Source organism: Rutidosis leptorrhynchoides, chromosome 9 (genome assembly GCF_046630445.1).
Source record: "Rutidosis leptorrhynchoides isolate AG116_Rl617_1_P2 chromosome 9, CSIRO_AGI_Rlap_v1, whole genome shotgun sequence".
Classification (NCBI taxonomy): domain Eukaryota; kingdom Viridiplantae; phylum Streptophyta; class Magnoliopsida; order Asterales; family Asteraceae; genus Rutidosis; species Rutidosis leptorrhynchoides.
The window spans coordinates 319,555,355-319,579,309 of record NC_092341.1 but is presented as its reverse complement, the minus strand read 5'-3'; the positions used below and the strand labels follow the sequence as shown (position 1 = coordinate 319,579,309).

The 23,955-nt window shown below is 31.3% G+C and overlaps 2 protein-coding genes across 2 annotated transcripts in view; one reads left to right on the top strand and one right to left on the bottom strand.

Annotated features, from left to right (window-relative positions):
* LOC139869022 (uncharacterized) overlaps positions 1-122 on the top strand; it is an 89,609-nt gene extending 89,487 nt beyond the window's left edge. The window contains exon 11 of the mRNA XM_071857355.1: positions 63-122. Coding sequence (XP_071713456.1) covers positions 63-122 — 60 coding nt within the window. The remainder of the gene's footprint in view (positions 1-62) is intronic.
* Positions 115-11,535, bottom strand: LOC139867401 (endoribonuclease Dicer homolog 2). Its single transcript, XM_071855770.1, has 22 exons — positions 11,377-11,535; positions 10,491-10,668; positions 10,289-10,402; positions 9,671-9,805; positions 9,487-9,571; positions 9,268-9,332; positions 8,540-8,680; positions 8,314-8,442; positions 8,033-8,162; positions 7,809-7,902; positions 7,294-7,489; positions 7,036-7,196; positions 6,269-6,487; positions 5,324-5,550; positions 4,299-4,567; positions 3,748-4,187; positions 3,567-3,670; positions 3,038-3,234; positions 2,735-2,944; positions 1,895-2,305; positions 1,505-1,783; positions 115-711 (listed from the first exon to the last, which is right to left on the bottom strand). The coding sequence occupies exons 1-22, from the start codon at positions 11,442-11,444 to the stop codon at positions 313-315; spliced, it is 4,251 nt and encodes a 1,416-aa protein (XP_071711871.1). The 5' UTR covers positions 11,445-11,535; the 3' UTR covers positions 115-312.
* Between the last annotated feature and the right edge of the window lie 12,420 nt (positions 11,536-23,955).

Here is a 23,955-nt window from a genome sequence, read left to right as displayed (position 1 = left end):
TTTAAGTTTCACCAGCACATTAGTATTCACAGACACCTACTTAAGTTCAATAATGTTTCTAGCTGGAGGTTTTAAAATCTGAACCTTATCAATCATCTGTTTGTGTAAACAAGGATTCATAAGTGCTTTAACAATTCGAATTCAGTACAACAGTACACAACAAACACAGCCCTTAAGGTTTAAGGACTACAAAACACTTGCCCTAGTTTGATTCAAATAAGAATTCAAGTCATTATAGCTACAAGATGTAAATCTTTTACTTCTTCCTACTTCGAAAGGCGAAATACCAAACAGGACTTTTTGCACATTAGTTTAATCATTCATTTCAGAATTCAAATCATTTCCCTCCTTCGAATTGTGAAAAATCGAAGGTATTTTTTCTTTAAGTAACTTCAAAACAGACTTGGATGCGAGTCTTTCAGCCATTTTCTTGTCTTGTGCCATGCCCGACTCTTTAAATACATGGCCTTCCGCCTTCACTTCGACAGTGAACAAGATTGTACCATCTTCAGTGCGTTTACGCGATTTGTTAAATTCGTAATGATTTTTTTGAGTAATATTCTGCAACTCTTTCACAGGGTGTAGTTTTAGAGTCTCCGGTGTCACCAATGGCTCCAAAAGAGGCCTAATGCTCTCATAAACTCGCTCTTTATTATAGCCCGAGTCAACAAAAATTGCCCCGGCTAGAGATTCAATAACATCTCCAAGTACCTATATATAATGCCGACATATAAAAAGTTAGATAAATAGTTAACAGGTCTTTAGAGTGCGTTTTACTATTTAAATATTGATTTTGTACTGAGCAACCAAAATCAGATTCAAATATAAACTTTGAAATATACTACTATGGATTAGTGCTTCAGAAAACTTTACTTATTTAAAAAAAACAAAATTACGCCATTGGCCCTAATTTTTGAAAATGTTGCGTCATTGGTCCCTGAATGTACCAGACGTTATTCCCCTATTGTTAGTGTGCATCACATGAGATGCACACGAGGGCTCTTTAGTCATTAACGATGGGGACATGATGCACACAAAGATGGGGAATAATGAGTGCTACATACCTAAAATGGCTAAAAAGCCCTCGTGTGCATCTCACATGATGCACAATAACGATGGAAAAATAACGTCTGTTACAATCAGGAACCAACGACGCAACATTTTCAAAAATTAGTGTCATTCACGTCCCAAAAAAAATACTTTGGGCCATTCATGAAACTTTGGGCAAACATGAAGGACCAAGGACCAATGAAGTAATTTTGTCTTTAAATAACCACAGAACAAAATGTCCATAAACTAGTTTGAGAAAGCAACAAACATATTAAAGGTCCCTCAAATAAAGGTTAAAATTACAGAGTATACAGTTAGACTTTTTTGAGTAATCGGTTTTGCAGAACCTTGTAAGAAAGTAGATAACCGAAAACGTATTATCTGATCCTAGAACAAATAGTCACAATTGAAATTCATAAGTAAAAAAAATAAAATCCAACCAAAATTAACTGACCTTTGGAAAACTGGTCTCGGACTCCCATCCGAAAGTATATTCCAAGGACAACGGGTCAAAGGTTTCAACGGTAGAGACTATATGACGATGAAGGTCTGGAGATCCATGTAGAATGTGTTTGTGAAGTTCAACCTTCATTGCAGATTGTGCATAACAATCGTTATTTACGGATGCCGATCTCAGATCAGTCAACATTCCCGGAGTCAGCCCCGGATATTTAGTGTTTAAGTGCATCGTTATGAGATAATCCAACACCGCATCTCCCAAAAATTCTAAACGCTGCAAAAATGATTAAAATAAATAGGTTTCAGTAACCAATCTTATATAAAACTATCAAACTGTTCTACTTGAACATGTGAAAAAACCATATAACCAACCAATTAAAGTTACCTGGTAACATTTAGGAATCTCGGGTAGCATGTAAGATCCGTGCGTAAGAGCCTCAACAAGCAACGAGGCGTCTTTAAATTTATATTTAAGTAAAGATTCCAAGTGTTGTATATTTAGAAACTTTTCGGGTTGAAAAGTCAAGTCTCTTATGTACGGTGTGTTGTTAAAGTCAACAGTTATACCGAGCCAGCCCATGAAAGATAAAGCTGCCATTTCGCCTCCTTCGATTAAAAATACACCAATTAAGGCTTCAACGACATCTGCAACAACTTTCTTTTTTATGGTTCTTGTTCGAGCAATATAGATTTTTCTTCCATTTGAAAGTACCAATTCATCCATTTTTAACGGGCAAGAACGATCCCCGGGAACAACCCAAGTTTTTGGATCAAATGGCTCGTTGCGTATAAAACCCTGCAAACAACAGCATATCACCATATAATAAATTAATTAATATCCTTTACAAAAATAAGATAAAGGGTTACCATTGTAAGAAATTGGAATGTCATTTTACAACTTTTTTGATAACAAAATAAAGATACAGGTAAAAGAAAAGATGAGTTGCATAACGAGTCAAATCAGAGCCGGGTCAAATCATAACAGGCCAGTTAGATTCTTAATTTACCCAAAACAGTTTTTTAAAATATTTAGTGTGCAAAATATAACTACGAACAAGTTATTAATTATGGGAACTTTCGATCCATTTGACATATTTTCTTTAGAATCAACCCTTTAGAAATAATCGAAAAGCCCAATTTGACCAATTTTCAACGGGTTCAAATTACCACTATTATTAAGTACTTTAATCATGATATTTTTAAGATATAAAGGAAGAATAATTACTGGAAGATTGCAGTTACATCCCAATCTACATAAGGAGTTATTGGAGATTATTTTTTCCCTTCTCGAACTCAAGATGCCTTCATGTTGATCCTGAAAGTTTTTAAATAGTTGCTGGCTAGCAGCATATTTCAAGAAAGAATCGCCTAAAGTCTCAAATGATTCAAGATGAAATTTTTCAATGCATTTCTTGGTCGTGATTGCTTCCAAAATCTGAAATAGCATTCGCAATAATAATATCATTATAGGATAATTTATTTCAGGTAAATCAATAAGAAAGGTTCATACTTTTTTTATATGTAATACCTTTGAAGCAGGAACGTTTGCACATTGTGGGTTACAATCTAAATGCATTTTTTTCAAATTCAAGGCAATAAGCCAGGACTTGATCCTATGCATTATAGATGGTACAAACGAGAAAGAGTATAAGGTTTTTATAGATATGGGAGACATTAATACGTAACACAGTTCAGATGGCAGTTCAACTCCTGCATTACTTATCTCTGCAAAAACAAATAAAGTAATAAACGATATGAAACAAATGTCATATTCAAAGAAGAAAACGATTATTCACTAAAGTCTAATCAAACAGAGTGTCTTTTTGATAGAGATACTAATTCTATGATTTATGAAAGAAAATGAATGTCATAAGGTAGAAAGAAAATGAATGTTGCAAATTTGATTTGATAACTGTTCATCTACAATAACTAATCTACTCGTGTCATTACCATTTTTAATAATGTCATAAGACAAACAGATAACGTAACAAGAAAAAATTAGGAAAAAGGAGAAAAAAGCTGAGACATAGAAGCAAAAAATCAAGAATTTTTCCAACCTTTTTCCTTGTAATGTCTGCCTCTTTGAAGATAATTTCGAACAACAAAAAGTTGTCTAGCAGCAAAAAAAGATTCATCTTCACACAATAAGTTAATCCCATATCTGCATTTTTAAACAAGCTAAGTTTTATCTTTACAAAACCAAACTAACAAAACAACTTTATAGCAAAGAATCGGTACCTCGTTTTGTAGTAATTTTTGTATAAAATTGATCCCCCTTCGTTTATTTGCATCAAAGAATTACCATTTAGTCCAGGTATTCTATTTTTTATGCAATAAACACGCTTATTATGAGGCGTATACACAAGTGAATTTTCCACCAAACAGCTGCATATTACTTGCAGATGGTTATCGCCGTTTTTTATGTGTACCGGGTGATGGTTATCACCCGTTAAAGAACAATTATGTTCTTTTTGAAAAGGAAACAAGACAGACAGAACAGAACTCCAATCGATCGTTAATGGGTTTTCATCTAATCCCATCGACGGGAGCAATAAATAGTCGAATACCATCGGACTATTTTCTAATTTGAACTCTTCAAGAGACTTGATCAACTTCGTGATAGAACCATCGAGAAGTACTCTCAAAACAGTCATTTGGAAGTTGATAGATATTGTGATCTGGAAAAGGCAAATATAATTATCAGGATGAAAACAACTAAATAATTTATTATAGTTATATATTAGTTATGTCTAATTTTTTTAATTTTTATTTTGCAAATTTAAAATTACCTGCTCTTGTGTAAGCAAAGAAGTTCCGATATATGTCATAGAGACAGCAATGTTGCCCCTGTCGGCCTCGAGATCAAAAGATAACCCTTCATTGTCGAGATTTAACTCGGTGTTCACTCCAAGCACAATATCTTGTAATGGAACTTCGTAATTGAAGTTTTTCTTTAGTTTTATTAGATAGAAATGAAATATCTTAGTTGAATCAGCTCCAAATCGACCCACAATCTCTGGTGGTACATATTGAACTTGTTCTTCTACATAATCATACTCTGTATTCATATATTTTTATCAGAGAACTGATTGACTACATATATAAATTCTATAAAGATCTCAGCTTCAATTGAATTACAATGGAATGGGTCAATTCAGGTTATTTTCAATCTCTAAGGAGTCATACAGGAGAATAAAAATGACGACTTTGCAAAAACTAGGGTCAAAAGTCACCCAAATATGCATTTCTAATGCATACTAATTACAATCAGTTTTCATCAAAAAAAAAAAAACATACGTTCAGCAGTGGCGAAACTAGGATTTTTTTCACCGGGTGCAAAAAAAAAAAATTTAAACCATAGCAATTTTTTTGGACAAAATTTGAAAATTTTGGGGCAAAAGTTGAAGATTTTTGGGCAAAAGTTGGAGAATTTTGGGCAAAATTTGAAGGTTTTGGGGCAAAATATGTAGGTTTTGGGGGAAAAAAAATCCACCGGGGGCAAAGTCGAAAAACCCAAAAAATTTACGCTGAAAAAAAAATCCACTGGGGGCGGCCGGCCCCCTGCCCCCACACAGTTTCGCCCCTGTGTTCAGTGAAATAATAATAGTTTGGATAATAATAACTAAAATGATACTTTTGGTTATTATAGTAAAAAACAAACTCTATATACAAAATGCACAGAACATAAAAAGGTGTTTCTGATCTAACCGGGCCCATTTTGACCAAGCCTAACCCTTTTTGACCCATGAAATAAACAGTCCAGCCCACCAATATTTCACAGCTAATGGTTCCAAGGACAGGATAGTAATTTTACCGATTTCTTGTGGATCAACAGATGTCTCCACAGTATCAGGAACAAGATTATCAGTTAATGCGCCCAACTTATGAAGTTGCTTACAAGCCTCAAGGCATGCAAGTTGTTTTAGCATTCTTGAACTGCTAGATATATGAATACTTGGAAGTGGGCAACTTTTAGGAAAATATATGCTGCAAGTTCCTGATTGCTTATCAATATCAAATCGTGGATACGGTTTAAAATACCTAAATGATGAAACATAAAAACATATTCATTAAAGACTCAAAACGATGATATGTAAAAATAATACTTCTCATGTCAACAAAGTATGCAACATTTTAATTCAACTATGGTGCGATTATATATAAATAATCAGTAGCTTCCATATTATGTCTGAACTGAATGATCTAATGAATAGACAAAAATTCAAAAATTATGCATAGAGGTGGAAAGTAAAATCCGTTCATCTATATTACATACTTCCCTGAACATGCATTGATACTTTTACTTTTGAAAAATATGAATTTGGGGAGATATGCAAGTCTTCCAACAAAAATTTAGCTCAAATTGAAACCGCAGATGGGTTAAAAGTCACCCAAGTACACTTTTACTGCATAAAACCTCATAACTCATTTTAATCAAAAACAAGATGTTTATTGTAATAAAATTAGCTTTGGTAGTCACAGTTGACATACTAGATGTTTACAAATAAATAATTGTTTGAGACAATAAGTGTCCAAGGTCAACCCAACCCGACTCGTAATAATCCCGAAAAAAAACTGTCCTATTCACCTAGCACAGGGTAAGTTTAAATAACAGTCATAGCACATGCAAAGAATAACAACAAAATGCAAACCCATCAAAAGTTTACGTAGGAAATTATAATATTAACCCGCACAAGCCTGCAGTTTTAACCAATGTCAAGTAATACTAACATTAGCGCATTTAAGAGTTAGAGCAAACCCATCAGACGGTAGCCGAGAACAATAGAAGTAAACCATTGAAATGCTAGAGCTCAAGCTTAATGTTGCACCAGTAGATTCAACATGATAAACAACTTCATTCAAAATCTCGTTGTCAAGTGGCTCACACGGTTCAGACGCATGACTTAATGACTCATCTCGCATGATTTTTCCACTCATGAGGTAATTGTTTACCTTATTCAATGTTTCCATATCACCACTGAGAATCATAAAAATGAGTAATAACTCAGTTATAATTAACAGAATCCAAATTTGACTTTTTAATTGTCAATTACCTAATAACCTGACATGGAATAATTGAATATGTTATAACACATGAAATATAAGGCTTACAACATGAATAGAAACTAATCTTATGTTCGCAAAAAAAATACATCCATTAAATTGTGAATGGGTTCTCTATTAGCTCAAACGGGGACTAATAACTTAGCTTAAAAGGCAACGTGTCAAATGGTTCAAGGGGGCCAGAAGTCACCAAAGATGAAATGTTGAACTGATAACGTGTTAAACCATCCTTAGAAAATCTTATTCTAAAAAATTATAACTATTGAAACAACTATTCTTTAAACAATATTCGACAAACTGTTCATATATACATATACATATACATTTATGAAAGCAAGAAAAAGTTTAGCAGGATTCTTTGATGAACTCATTATGACACAAATCAGTTTTGACTCATAAATCAACCTGCCCATACCACCACCTCTAATTTCAAGTTAAACAAGAACTCTTAAAAGTTGATACCTTCTAAGCAACAACAAAAAATCAGAATTTTGCATACGGGCCCGACCACGAGACTGAATGAAACTACACACAGTAGCAGATATGTCGAATCGGATCACGAGATTACAACTCTGAACGTCCAAACCTTCTTCAAGAATCGATGTTGCAACAATAATATTAACCTGTACAAAATCACAACTTACAACAAGTTCAACAATTTAAACTAATCTATATTCCTAGCAATAACATTAACTTATATGCACAACAAAATGGGCAAACCTCTCCCTTACGAAACTCTTCAACAATTTTATTTTGAGCACCACGGCTTTGCGACTGCATCGTAGAATGATTGCCAGCTGTATATTCGGTTTTCCACCCACATAGATTGGGATTTAATTCCCTGAGTAAGCTTTTAAGCACGATAGCCGTAATCACCCTCTCAACAAATATTATACATCGCATATCATTAACATGCCTGCATGAAGTTCCAAAATGTTAAAAAAATTAATACTAAACTCCAAATAAGCAACACAAAACTAAGAGTACGTATTAGAGGTGGCAGTATGGGGTGTAACAGGTTAGTTGTTGACCTACAAATACTTTCATATTTAACATTTATAATATTGTATGCATAATGTTTGAACTATGATTTCAAAACATTTTAATTACAGCACGACCCAATCCAATTAAGCTCAACTTTTTAAGTTTCACCTGTACAAAAGAAACCACAATCGACCCATTCACACATGGGTCAAAATTGTCACCTACATACCGATATACAATATTGCACAAACCTGTAATCAGCAAGTGATTCAACTAAGCACACTACTTTGGTTGACAGTAATCCAATGTTCACAGCTGCTTGGTTAACGTGGTTAATCATCCAATCTAGACAGTGCCAAAAATGATAATTCAGAAATAAAGATTCTGCAAATATAAGCTACTACCAATAGATATAGATATAATGATAATGATAATAATAATGTAATAAAAAACAATCATAGTATGCCTTTATTACCATGGGGTACATAGGCGGAGAAAACTTTCTTCGCATCATTGCAAAATTCTCTAGCAAATTTCTCACCACGAACATCCAAATTCCCCCACATAAAGAGGTCGTTTGATTCATATGAGTATGTTTCGGCTGCCTGTATTAAAGGGAATGTTAAATAGAGTAAGTTGACATTTAAAGGATCGTACGTGGTTTTTTGTTTCATACCCCCAAACATCATTCTTATAAAAAAAACAGTAAGTAGTTGTGTTAATTATACGCAAAATTATGATTTTTTACAAATATACCTTTATTGCCAACCATATGCCTAGCTCATTTAAGCAGAACTCGAATGTTTTGGATAGCGTTGACAACCTTTTAATAGCACTGTCCCTTGACGATTCAGAAAGATTTGAAATTCGTATCGTTCTTTCATGCTGCGGATCATATCATAGATATCCAAGCTTTTATTTTTATGCAAAAAAAAAAGAAGAAAAAAATCAAATTTACGTTCTACACAAAGATCAAAATTACCTTTTGTCTTAATATTGACAAGCTACTCATAATCTTCTCAAACATCTGATATGGAACTTCGATCGCCTTGTAAAATCTATACTTTTCGGTAGAGAAAGAAATGTACTTGGCTAGATCAGATTCACTTGCACATGTATATACCTTCATCCAATAATAAAACCACATTTAGTCATTATTATATTATCAAATATAGATAGATATAAATAAAAATAAATATAAACTTCTACCTATACAGAACTGCATTTTAAAGATTATACATGTACAATATCAGAAACCAAAAAAAAACAAGATTTTCCCAATCTACATCATTATCTTCATTTAAACAGTTAAGTACTCGTCGACTAGTCGGCCTAAATAACTAACCCTACTGGATTTGGAAAAAATCGCTGAAAAAGTCGGTCAATGGTCAAAAGTCGGTCAAAGAAGGTCAAAGTCAGGAAAAATGGGTCAAAGTCAAAGTTGGTTAAGAATTTATATGCTTTAAAATTAGGGTCTGGTTCATTTATGTTGGGGCCGCCCTTTTCTGAAAAAAAAGCAAGCACGTGGCCTACTTAACTGTTTATATTTATGTTTGAAAGTCAACATTGGTCAGCGTTTGACTAGTACCCGACTTGACTAACCAGTCCCCTTCTAATGACTTTTACAACCTTGATCTTCAATTCTCGCATACTATTATTTTGGCCCGAAAATTAAAATATAAGAAGCAAACAAAATAGATACTTGAGAACCTTAGATTGCATGAGACTCTCGAGCTTCTTAATGTGTTTCCAGTAAACCTCAGCTGAGCTTGACCCTATAGTACAATAAACAAGCTACTAAGGACCTCTATTGCAAACAAAGTTTAATATAATAAGATGATCTAAAGTGAGAATTTCTTACTAATATATATTTATTAAGATAAAGTAAAAATCATTACTTAATTAAGCAACCAATAAGTGTTTCCAAACCTTTAGCTTTCACAGGTGAAGCTGTCATCCCGAGTATCCTAGGAAGATGATCAGCACCATCACGTAGCTGGCGGTGATAGAACTCCTACAATTATCATTTCAGATTTTTAAATTATGTGTAAGAAATCAATTAAATTATTAACAGCGTGATCATACAAAGAAACAGAAGGATCATATAGCAAACCTGCATAATAAGAGCGTAAGCATGTCGTTTCCTCGCATGATGACATTCATCGAATATCAGTAACTTGATGTCATCCATGCTTAAAAAACTATGCCTCAACGCGTCAAGTAAAATGGCCGGTGTCATAACCATTAGCTGTAACAAAGCATGAATGAAATGTAAAAAAACGTCAAATTTATTATATGTCAGCACTTTTATTTGCATTTTATGATCTAAAGGTTTACTGTATTTACTTTCATTTAACAGCAAAACAAGAACTTAAAATACAAGGTAATAATATTCGTAGTTCACAACATCAAAAAAAAAAAAAAAAAAAAAAAAAAAAAAACCCTTTACGTATTGAATTTTATTGTCCAATAAAAATATATGACGTTTCAAAATTCCAATTTTTTATCCAAAGTTAATCACCTTTGCATAAGCAAATTATACAATATGCTCATGATTTGTGATCCTAACTCCAAATCCTCTAGATATTTGACTGTTTGACCATTAGTGATACACACACATATATTTCTTTATATATAGTATCTTTATGTATATGTATAGCATATAATTTTAATATATAACAAAAAGTTAAAAAAAAAATAATAATAGAAAAAGTCAACTGTTGACTTATACCTGATGTGTGTCTTGCTGTTTTTTCCAATCGGCAGCGTTCCAATAATCAACACCCTTTTCCCCCCAGTATTCTTCCACATCGAGATCAAGGTGCTTCCTCACAGCTTCAGCTTGCTATACAACATGATACAACAATACGACAATATCATATACAAACTCTCATAATTAATCTTGAAATAAGTCAAACACAAACTTCGTATACCTGTTTGACTAACACAACAGTGGGTACCAAAAAAACAGCAAAGAAACGTGAAGGTTTTCGCAAGAGATGTGCATAGCGACGTAAAAGCATAATAGCAATTAACGTTTTGCCTGATCCAGTCTCCAAAAACACTATTGTGTTCTGCTTTAAAGCTTGCTCTAAAGCTTCTATCTGATAACTGAAAAACTCAACATGAACATTTGCATCAACACACAAATAATTAGTCATTACATTAAATAAATTTGTAAATTTCATCATATGTATGTGTCGATATGTATATATATTGTGTGGAAAAAAAATATACTTTATTCTTGTATGCAGAATACCCCATACTAATTTCAGTTCACATTACTAAAATTAGTATAAGTATACAATATACATTGTACTTTCAATTAGAATATAAATAAACAAACAACTAGAGAAACCTTGTTGACTCACATGAATATTGAACACTACTATTTTATTTATATTTATATTTATTACTCTATTTATATAATTTATATAATGTAATGTATAAATAATACTGTATATGTGTATATATGTAGATGACATAATAAATACTCCGTAGTTATTCAACATAAAGTACCCTTTGCTAAAAAAGGGTATATTGCCCTAATTAAACAAAAATCTAAGTATATATATGCTGACATCACCATCCTATTCATCCAACCAAAATTTCACCCAAAATTATATAAATCATACAGCAACTAGCAACTAACATACAGATAATCAGTGTATATATACATACAGATACACATATATACACACATTTTTGCATGTAGCCTGACAATTTACACGCCAATGATCAAATCATTTTATTAAAATAATATATATCATGAAATAAAAATAATATTATATAAATTATTACAAAATTATAGGGCTTTACCTTCGCGCAGATGACAGATGATCGTCAGCAACTTCAGCGTGGCTTCCGTTGCCTCCATTGTTCGCCATTTCTCAAATTTTTGTTTGTGTATCTATATGTATGTGTATTTCGGAGTGTATTACTGTGTGTAATAAATCGTCAACAAAAATCAGGTCGAGATAACGAAACTGATGAAATCAGGGTTCATAAATAGAGAAGAAGTGAAGTAAATAGGGGGGGTTTTGTAAAATTGAAATCGCATTTAAGATTTTTTAAAAATTGAATCAAAGTTTTACTTAGAGTGGTGGAGAAGCCAGAAGGTGTTACTTTTGCGGGGCAATAAGTAATATTTTAGTTATTATAGAAAATAGAAAATATTATTATTATTATTATTATTATTATTATTATTATTATTATTATTATTATTATTATTATTATTATTATTATTATTATTATTATTATTATTAATTATTAATTATTAATTATTAATTATTAATTATTATTATTTTTTTTCAAAACATTTATTCTTTTCTTTTCTGATGATTAAATTATTATTAAATACTTAAAATAATTATTTAAAGTAATTAAACTTTTGATATCAGGAAACAAGCTTTGCTTAAACTTTTTTTTTTTTTTTGAATTAGTAGTTACCGACGGAGTTCGAACGCAATGTCGAAAACACCCACCCATTCATATACACAAAATTGTCAGAGGAAACATGTCACCCGAATCCGAAACGCGAAGTTTTTTTTTTCAAGAAAGAGAAAACTTATGATGAGACTTGAACCCGAGACACTTGACTATCCCATATCACTAAGTCCAAAACTTTGTGATTACATTGATTTAATATGCTTTGCTTTCCTTTGCTTTCCTTTGCTCGCTTTTGCTTTTGGAGAATAATACAAGTGGTTGAAGTTGTTTTACTTCTTTGAGAAGATTCAGCTTTTATGTTTATTTTGATTTATTTTTTAATTTTTAATCATTAACATTAATATTAACTAGTTAACTACGGAGTACTATATTAACAACTCTAATGGTGAATTGTCATTGTCAATCAAAATTAATTTAGCGTAAAAAGTCATGTTACATGTGGTAATTAATTTGAAATGGTGGTTGACTTCTTTTAATGTACATGTGTTTTACTCATGTTCAAATTTTGTATTGACAACCTAAAGTGTTGTCATTACAAAAAATCATATTTATATTTAGGGTTAAAGCTATCAAATGATTATATATTTTTTCTTTTGTTTGTCATATATTTTTAAAACAATACTATTGTAGGCTTTATACTCTCAATGAATGTGTTAATATACACCAATACAACTTGTTAACGTGGAAGAAGATGCAGTTCGAGTTTGATTCTATTATTTAATGATCTTCAACAGATTTTCGACTTACTTCAGTGATATACAACAGATATATAAACTTCGTGATTGCTCGTATTTGTATAACAACAACCAAATCATATCGAATCGGATCGAGTTCTTCATTCGTGTTCGTCATTCAACGGTTTAGCCTCCGGGTCGTTTCGAAACAAATCGGGAAAATGTAAAAAGCATAGTTGTTACAAATCACTGCGTGAAGCTTTCTGCAAATTTTGAAGATCTAATTCGCTGAATCAAACTCCAATTTGAAGGTCAACGTTTAAGTGAAATAGTCAAACGACGATTCAGTGATGTTAATGATAAGGAAATGACTTTCGAGCATTGGTAAATGGATTTGAAATATCATTCATGAAGGAATCATGTCTAAAATCACTCAAAATCACATAATCAAATTTTATTTGAGGTCCAAAATTGTTGCTGCCTGCTGACTGTTCGCGATCAATTTTTAACAATTGATGTTGTTTTTGTTCAAATTGGTTCTTTATAAAGCTTAGTCGATGTTTCTGGAATTCTAAGGAATTGATTTCTAGCATCAATCCAATCGAATTAAGGTTTTTGACAAAATTATATGAAGGAGGAAGAACATAAACAGACAGTTTACAGGTGGAACAGGTAGCAGGCTAACAAATATTTACAATGATACATATTTTTAAAGTATGAAGCCTACAATAGTATTTTTAGGTATATGGTCTACATTGAAATATATATATATATATATATATATATATATATATATATATATATATATATATATATATATATATATATATATATATATAACCATTTGGTAGTCTTAGGAGGCGTTTGGTTCGTGGGATTTCGTGGGATTTGTATTTCAAATCCCATGTTTGGTTGGAGGATTTGGTTCGTGAGATTTGCATTTCAAATCCCTTGAAATCCCATAGATGAAGGATTTGAAAATCCTTTGTATATATGAGGGATTTGAAATCCCATGTTCTATGATTTTACGTTTACGATTTACGTTTCGGGTTTTGGGTTCTCGTTTCGGGTTCGCTTTTCGGGTTCGCGTTTCGGCTTCGTTTTTCGATCGGGTTCCCGTTTCGGGTTCGAGTTTCGGGTTCGAATTTCAGGTTCGCGTTTCGGGTTCGCGTTTCGGGTTCGATTTTCGGGTTCGCTTTTCGGGTTCGCGTTTCGGGCTCGAGTTTCGGGTTACATTTTGGGTTCGCGCTTCGGGCTCGAGTTTCGGGTTACATTTTGGGTTCGCGTTTCGGGGTCATATTTCGGATACGCGATCCGGGCTCGCGTTTCGGGTTCGCGTTTCAGGTTCGAGTTTCGGGCTCACGTTTTAGGTTCGCATTTCGGGGTCACATTTCGGGATAGCGTTTCGGTTTCGCATTTCGGGTACGCGTTTCGGGTTCGCGTTTCGTTGTCCATTCGGGTTCGCATTTCGATTTTTGGTTCGCATTTCGGTTTCGGGTTCGCGTATCACGGTCGCATTCTCGTTTTGGATTCACGTTTCGATTTCGGGTTTTTGTTTTGCGATCTCGTTTCCGTTCGGGTTCGCATTACAAATTTGAGATTTGAAAACCTTGAACCAAACAGAAGATAGGATTTCAAATCCCAGGATTTCAAATCCCGTGGGATTTCAATTCGCATGGGATTTCAAATCCCGGGAATTGAAATCCACGAACCAAACGCCCCCTTAAAGTTTATATTTATATTTATATTATAATACTATATCAATATATTTATACTATTATCATAAAAGTGAAAAGGTGATAATATACGTCATATTTTTTGGTAAATTCACTACAAATGTGCTTTTCTATATTCTATAATATAAATATAATATAAATATAATTTATTAATGTACAGTTATGATGAATTTATTCAAAATGAATGTAAGATAAACATTTTTGCAGTTATATTATTTGCAATATTTGAAATGAGTTAGTTTGTAAATAAAACATATGATCAATGTATTACATTTAGCCAATATTTAATTATTAATTTCATACATATATTATTTTTAAACATGAGAAAAACAACTCAATTATTACTTTCATCATTTAATATTGTGTGCACAAAAAAATAACGTTGGTTATAAAATAATAAGTGGATTACATATAATATTAAGATAAATAAATATGTAAGTTGTCCTTCCAATCCATCCAAATAGGGGCAGAAATTGTGATTAACAAAAAACTTATGTACACTCATTCCTAATCGTTTCCTCTATATTCCTTTTCACTTAAAATAAAAACTCGACAATGCATGTTATCTTTTATCCATTCAATTCCTTTGTTTTTCGCTCTAAAAAAAACATAAAGAATGAAACGTAAGTATTGTAATGTAGTAGTCTCTCTTATTTATGAGATTTAAAAATAAATTGCAATGACATATGATAATGTTTAAACAGTGTAACAAATAGTATTTTAATAGGGGAAGGGGGTTGGATTTAATTTTGGTACTAAGAGCACTCCCAACGGTTAGTCCTGGAGACCCGCCCAAACTCGCCCACGCTGGGCGTCGATGGCACCAAACCCGCTCAGGCCCGATCGTCCAGCTCAATTACTATTGTGAGCATATTTGTGGAAAAGTTGGGTGTTTTTGCCCGTTTTTTGCACTTGAAAATTTAGCATATTTTTTTTTATTTGTTTTCAAAGTTTGAGATGGAGATGGTGATGGTGATAAAAGAAATGAAGACATCTGGTTTATGTAGATGAAGAAGATGATAGAGATATTTGTAATTTAATATTATTTATTGTGGGTCCCAGAAATGTATGGCCAAAATTATTTACAAAGTTTGATTGAATGTAAAAAAATAATTAATAATTCTAATAATATTTTTTTTACAGCATTCTTTTAATATTATTAATAATAATGAAAGTTTTTTTTAATTTAATTAAGATAATTAAATGTAATTTGCTCTTTTATATGTTATTTTTATTTAAAAAGTAATTAAAAAATATGAAAGAATGAGTGTCATTGTTGGGAGTGTTTAGTCCTGAGTTTAGTCCTGGGAAGGAAGTGAGATGGAAGTGCTGATGTGGCGCTGAATGGTTGGTTAGTCCTTGAGGAAGTGTTGTCATGGTTGGGAGCACTCTAATGATTTCAAGTATTTATTAATACAGAGACATTATATATATATATATATATATATATATATATATATATATATATATATATATATATATATATATATATATTATTGCTTAAGACAACAAAAATGGCAAGGAGACTAATCTCAATATTCTTTCCTTAACAATTGAAGAATTCTATTGATCCAAGACCCGTATGTAGACATGGGCCTCCCCCACTTTCAGTTAAGGCTATAAAGAATTATCTTATATTTCTCTTTTGTCGGTCTTTAAAGTTTTCTTTCTTTAAAAACTAATGATGAAGCTACAAATCCATTAGTGATTGGCCCACCCCTTCTTTCAAATAATGAAAGAGAGGTTCATGCGATTGATTAGAAAAGATATTTTCTTCCCTACTATTACACCTCATTTAATTTTTGGTTCTCCTAAGATTGTCCTTGACCGCTACTCACTGAGTAAAACATAATTACCTAAAATAAAAAGTTGGTTTAATGCTGCCATACGACTTCTTTATGCCCAACAAAGGACCCTGAGATGCTAATCCACAGAAAAACGAGACAACACATTCGGCCAACACACAAGATGGGACTTTACCACAGTGGATCGACTTTTTTCAAAGAGATGAAGGGGGGAAGTCACTAAGATGTCAGAAACAACGAGAAAGAGGAAACGATCACAAATTCTGTTCATCCTACATTCTGTGTATCAAACTTAAAGACGTGTCTTGCGAAACAAGAACTTGTTAACCTTTTCGATGAGCTTACTATCGACGACCACCATCACTTCCTAGGGGAACTATGAATCGTGAAACCAAACTTTAAAACAACGTAAAACCCCGATTTTCGAAGTTCGTTGAAATGCCCAAGGAAGTACCTTCACTCATTCGTAGAATTGGCAACACAAGATTTTGAAGAAGAAACAACGACTACTACTTTCAACTAAATTTCGGGACGAAATTTCTTTTAAGGTGTAGGTAATGTAACATCCCGCATTTTTTCGTTAATTCATTTTAACGCCCGTCTTTTTTTTAAATAATACCTTTCGTCATCTATATTCGTACCTTTCGTTAACTAACGTTCTTAACATTTCCGTTATTGGATTATAACATCTTCCGTTTACTCTCGCGTATTTAAAATAATTCGTTTAGTTAATTCACGCACCCGCTTTTAAACTCGAGGGACTATTGTTGTCAAGGGACCAAAGTGGAGACTAGTGGCCAACTAGTCACCACCACCCACCTTCCATCTCTCATTCTCTCTTATCTCTTCTTCATACTTCCATTTTTACTCTTAAACACCTAATTCACTAATTCATCATCTATTTCACATCTAGGAAGCTCACAACAAATCCGACTACATATTTGCAATCCTTGCATCATCCTCTTCAATTTGGTACCAATTTTATAGCTTATGGTAAGCTTTTCAAAATCTCTAATTTTCATAAATTAGACCTTTAGACTTGAAATGGTGTTAATTAGTGTCTATGGCTCATTGTGATGTCGTGTATGTAATTTGTATGCTCGATCTTGTTATTTGGTGTAACTAGCATGAACACTTGAAATGGGTTTATTAAATCCTTGATTTTGGTTGATTAAATGTTGTTAGATGTTAAACCTTATGTGTTAAAAGTGTTACTAGCAGCATTAGCTTCGTTTTGGTATGTTGGATGACATGAAAACCTTACCTTAACTTGATTATTGATCTTGTGATTCATGGTTAGGGTTTGATAGATCTTACAACGAACATTCGATGCATTAAATGCTTTGTAATGACATTTGTAAGTGTTTAGTTGTGTTGTATGCGTAATTACCTACGAAACGGCATATTATATGTGTGTAGTAAGTTCCCGAATCATAAAATGCATTTTACGAACTTGAAACTTCAATGATGAACTTTGAACGATCATCTGACGAGGATTTGGTCATTTTAAATGATGTAATTGTTTGATGATATGTGTTTAGTTGTATTCCTCGTCAAAATACCTTTCCAACGATATAAGATACGTGTTCTGAATGTTTTCGGTTCATATTTTGTGTTTGAAAGTGTTTTGGTTCGAGACTTGTCAAATTGCAGCAGCAGCGATCTGTAATACATTTGGACGCTGTCCCACCCTTCACTGCTGGACACCATCCAGCCATTCTAGACACCGTCCAGATGATCTATCAGGGGCTGTCCAAAATTGTCATTTTTCGTTTAATTCTAACTATGCTACGCACCTCCGATTAACATGAAACTTGGCCAACATGCTCATATACGATTATATAACTTAGAAAAATTGTCGGATACCCGACCTGACCCCATTGACTTTGACCTTGACCAAGTTTGACTTTTAGTCAAACTTAACCAAAAACTTATGCAATCGTTCTAATCCTCTTTTATACTTGATTCTTGCATGAAACTTTACAACTTGATTCACATGCTAAATAATCGAGTCATAACGAGCCATAGGACTAATTGAACACATTTCGACCGACCTTGTGTCGTGACCGGTATTTGATACGACTTATTTGTTTAGGTCAAGGCTAAGCAACTTTCATTGCACAACGTTTAATTTCAAGTACTTTGGCAGGCAACTACTGTGAGATCATAGTCCCACCTTTTCAACAACTTTTACTCTTTAAATTATGGGATGAGAAACATATACGTATTATACTTTTGTGCTTTGAACACAAGTATGAAAACAAACATTCCACAGCGAGTTAGAACAAAAATCCTCAATTCGATTTTCATTAGTTACACTTGTCGAGTGTAAGCGAGAACTTATGTTGTATGGCCATATGGGTTTGACAAACACTCATCGGACGATTCGCTACCGTTATTCGGATGAAATATATTTTCGAGAAACAGTGTCGGTTCTAACACTATGTGTATGGGGTTCGTGGAAAGTTAAGCCTTGATAATTGGGTGCTCGCGAACATACTTTTGGAATGCAAACGATTTAGATAATCAACGTTATAGAAATACTAAATCTTGTGGTTCAAAAACAACGTTTACAAATACACCTATGATTTCACCAACGTTTTTCGTTGACAGTTTTCTATATGTTTCTCATGTTCATACTTGGCTACTTGATACATGCTTCTGCACACTTTGATTACTTGCTTGGGGTCAAGCATACATGCATACGCTAGTGATAGCACCTTTGGATTCAAACTTAATGTTTACATGCATACGCTATGAATAGCATTCGTGATTTTCAACTTATATTATGTCGCAAGTTATTTCATTTTACTTATTAACTTTTGTAAACTTAAACTCATTGTCGAACCGTTTGGTAACTTAAAACTTTGCAAGTCTTACACGTTTCAAATGAATGCGACATAATTTTGGTCAAACGCGTCTCATTTAGGGACTATGACCACGTAACGGGACCTAAGTTAACGGCGCTGTCAATAGCAATTTTGGCTGGTCGTTACAGATGGTATTAGAGCGTTGGTTGTACGGAACTAGGATATGCATTAGTGTGTCTGACAGAGTCGTTAGAACGCATTAGTGAATCTAGACTACAACCGGATAGTTAATCATTGCATTCTGACTTGCATTTGCTATAGATAGCACTTACTTGACTACTTGTGCATTATACTTGAATCATTCTTAGGCAAACTTCTTACTGGTACCAAGCTTTCATCATACGAATCCGTATTCTGCCACTTTCTGGTAACACACGTGAATTCAAGATTCATACACGTATGGATGACGACGACTTCATTAGTTATACTAGTTCGGGAATTCTGTCTCCCACGTTGTTATTCACCCTGTCTCAGCTTATTATTTACAAGTGTTGTAAAGTTACCACCACTACTTTAGATGAGTATCGTCATCACTATTTATCACTACAGTTACGTACTACTCGTTATCATAATTCGTTACTCTTTTCGTGCCTAAAGACATTATCGTTTAACTAGAACCGCATTGACGTGGACAATCATTTATACACTTCCCTAGGAAAATGCTTCTTCAGAGTTGCACAAATTCTTTCGATTCGATACGAGTTACGTTAGAGACGTCATTACACTTTGTTCATTTTAAATCTTCACGATGTGACGACCCGAAAATTTTCGACCAAATTTAAACTTAATCTTTATATGATTTCGACACGATAAGCAAAGTCTGGAAAATTGAGTCTAAAAAATTATTGAACTATTTCAATATATTCATATAACCTTAGACTATTCCCGAGGATTCACGAACAATTGTTTGTAAATAAATATATATGTATATATATATATATATATATATATATATATATATATATATATATATATATATATGTATGAATTGGTTATAATAAAAGATAATTGAATCATTAGAATTAAATAAGTAAGCTATTACAAGATAAGAAAATTATTATTAAAACAAACCTCTGAATAGATATCTGTAATAATTATTATCATATAGATATTGGAATATATATATAAATTATAAATACTATATGTTTAAATTTATTTCTATGATGAGAGAATATTGTAATTTAAATAAATATATATACAGTACTTATATATATAAGACAATTACATTTTCATAATTAATATGCATACACATATTATATAAAGTATTTATAATAAATATACAACACATGTTATCATATAATATATAGTGTATAATTATAATATAATCTTAACATGTTAAGTGTAATTACAAGTTAAAAATATAATACTAATATTAATAGTACTTTCATTAATATTATTAATATTAATAACAATTTTAACATTTAAAATCAGTATTAGTTATATTACTGAAAGTTAATACACTTAAGTTGGTTATATTATCATGAATCATGGATAATATTAATATCATTATTATTAGTATTGTTATTATTGATATTACTGTTGTTATTAATATTATTAGCATTATTATAATTAGTATTATTGTTATTAATAATATTATTGTTATATATTTTATAGTAACTATTATAATCATCATTAGTAATAATAATATTATTATTATATTATTAAAAATTTTATCATTATTATCAAGTGTATTATTATTATATTTATATTTATATTTATTAATAAAGATAGTTATAATTTATAAATATAAATACGAATATATTAAAACATATATGAAAGTATATGTGCAGATTATAAATTAGATACTTATACATATGCCAAATAATGATATATATATACGTATACATAAACACAGAGGTATAGATACATTTATATACGGTTGCAAATACTGTTTCATGTTGCTGTCTTATCTGTTTAATTTGTCTAGCTAATTGAATTACATACAAATCCGATCACAGATATAATCCAAAGTTTGTTAGCCATTGTTATCACTTTTAATTTTTTTTTCTTATTTGCTTGTACGATCGATTTATCCTGTCTGACTATAGAATAACTAGTTAGTCTATATTATTAGGCAAAGAATCATTCAGATTTTCCCATCCACATTATCACTTACCAATTTAAATAACAGTCACATGAAGAAATAAACAGAAAAAAACACAGGAACCAGGTCGTGCCCTGTTCTTAATTTCGATTTGCTCAAAACTCGATTTCAGAACCAATTTCAAAATGTAATGATGCAGTTTTGTTAGGAATCCTCTGCTCAAACTAACTGCAAAATATCAAGGTCCAAATCATTCTATCAAGTTCTAATTTTTAGGTCAAAGTTATAAATTCAAAAGTCAAACGATTGTTTTGCATGAAAATTCAAGTTCATTTTTGTGTTTTAATTTAAATTGAGTATTCATGAAGTTTCTAATAAGGATTTAGAACCTCTTTCGTTTAGTAATCATGGTCTAAAACGTACTAAAATCTCAAATTTGATTTCAAGTTTCTAGTGTTCATAACTGTGAATAACATCAACTGCAATTCGAATTCCATTTTAAAATATATAAATGTAGTGATGTTAGGAAGCTTTTACTAAATCTCTCTGCAAGATTTGAAGTCTCAATTCAACATAATGAATCCAAATTTACGAGTCAAAGATAATCTTTAAAAAGTCAACTATTTGGTTTATCAAGAAATTCGAGTTCTAAATTAAGTCTCTGGTTCAATTGGTTGTCCAGGAAGTTTACTGGAACAATTTAAAATATATTTCATTTAGAAATCTTTGCCTAAAACATCCTTAAATTTGAAATTGGATTTGGAGTTCATCGCGTATAACAAAAGACTGTAACAGTTTGTTTTGTTTTATTTTTCTTTGTGGTTTAATTAATTTAATTATTCTTAAGTTGATGCTATATTTTTTATGAATCCTAAAATCAAACAAATTATTAAGCTGTGAATGGATTGGTGAGATTTTCAGTCGATTATGTTTGAAAAAGATGAAGAGACATAGAAACAGAAAAGGAAAGAGTTATAAATATTTGGAGGGGATTAATCTCAGAAAAACTGAGATGGTCAAATGGTTAAGGGTGTTAGCGATGAGCGAGAGGTCTCGGGTTCGAACCGTCTTTGTGCAGTTCTTTTTAAGGAGGCTTAGAAGGTAGTTTTTTTTTTTTTAATTATTATTATTATTATTATTATTATTATTACTTATTTATTTATCATTTTAAGTATTATTACCATGATTGAGATAATTGTTATTATTAATATTATTATGACTATCACTATAATAATTATTATTAGAAATTATGATTTTAAGTATTATTATGATTACCATTATTATTATTGTTACTAACAATATTATTATCATTATTGTTAAGTTATGTATTATTATAACTATCATACTAAATTTATTGTTATCATTAAAAATTAGTATTATCATTATATACACAAATGTATTATCATGACTATACTTATTATTAATATAAGTGTCATTATTAATATTACAATTATTATTATTAAAATTAAAATGACTACCTTTATCAATATGGTTATTATTATTATTATGGTTAAGTTAATGATTAGTAAAACTATAATAATGCAAATATATATTATTATCATTAAAATAAGTATTAATATTTAAATTATCATGTTTATTATTATTATGTAACTATTAAAAATCATTATCATAACTATCATTAATAGAAAAATTAATATTTTCTATAGTTATTATTATTAATTATTAATATCATTATTATTATCATTAATAGAATTATTAACATTATCATCCCATTAGTAATATTAAGTATTATAATTACTATCATTTTTACCACTATTAATATTAATATTATTTTGGTTTTATTATAACTACTATCATTAAATTATTAATATACAAACGATATATATATATATATATATATATATATATATATATATATATATATATATATATATATATATATATATATTTATATATATATATATATATATATATATATATTAAAAATATATTTAACACATATAACATAACGAAAATTAATATTTTATACAACAAAATGAATATATGAAACATATATATATTATTAATATAAAAAGCATATAACTAATAAATTTATATATATATTGTTAAATTACAACTAAGTATATTAATAAATATACAAATGATATAGGTTCGTGAATCCGAGGCCAACCCTGCATTGTTCAGTATCGTCGTATGAATATTTTTACTACAAAATATTGGATTGTGAGTTCATTTGATTCCCTTTTACTCTTTACATTTTTGGGACTGAGAATACATGCGCTGTTTTTACAACTGCTTTATTAAATGCCTTTGAAATATGTTTTTGAACTGTGAATACATGAGATACTTTTATAAATGTTTGACGAGATAGACACAAGCAAAACATTCCTCGAATAAATTATTATGTAGACTGGAGTTATGTGGATTATTATTGAATTAGTTGGATGTTATAATTACCACTAATTGTTGTGAATATTTCCCTTGATTATTATTGCTTGGTAACCTAAGAATTAGAATCAGGTATGGCCTTAATTCACGCGAATCCTAAAGGTAGCTACCGGGTTTAACACCCCCACCCAGAATGTTCACTAGATGGAAGGGCTAGTGGGCGTGGTGTTTAGTACTTCGAAGTTTATATGATTATTATACAGACGAGATGTTCTGTTTTGGGGATGTTATTTATGCACATTATATGTTAACGTCGGTTACCAAGCCAAACTATGAAAGCAATGAAAAGTGAATGTTATGTATCGAGAGAATGATTTTATACACAGGTTATGTGTATGTTATTTTTGTTCACGAGATATGTGTACGGTTACTAAGATTTATAAAAGATGATTTCGTACGCGAGAAAGGTGT

What these genes read in the sequence shown, in the direction of transcription:
- LOC139867401 (XM_071855770.1), bottom strand. Translation starts at nt 11,444, where the DNA reads ATGGCGAACAATGGAGGCAACGGAAGCCACGCTGAAGTTGCTGACGAT. An exon ending in AACAGCAAGACACACATCAG is followed by an intron (nt 9,806 to 10,288) that starts GTATAAGTCAAC and finishes GCTTTGTTACAG; the next exon opens with CTAATGGTTATGACACCGGC. An exon ending in TGTCAATATTAAGACAAAAG is followed by an intron (nt 8,443 to 8,539) that starts GTAATTTTGATC and finishes TATGATCCGCAG; the next exon opens with CATGAAAGAACGATACGAAT.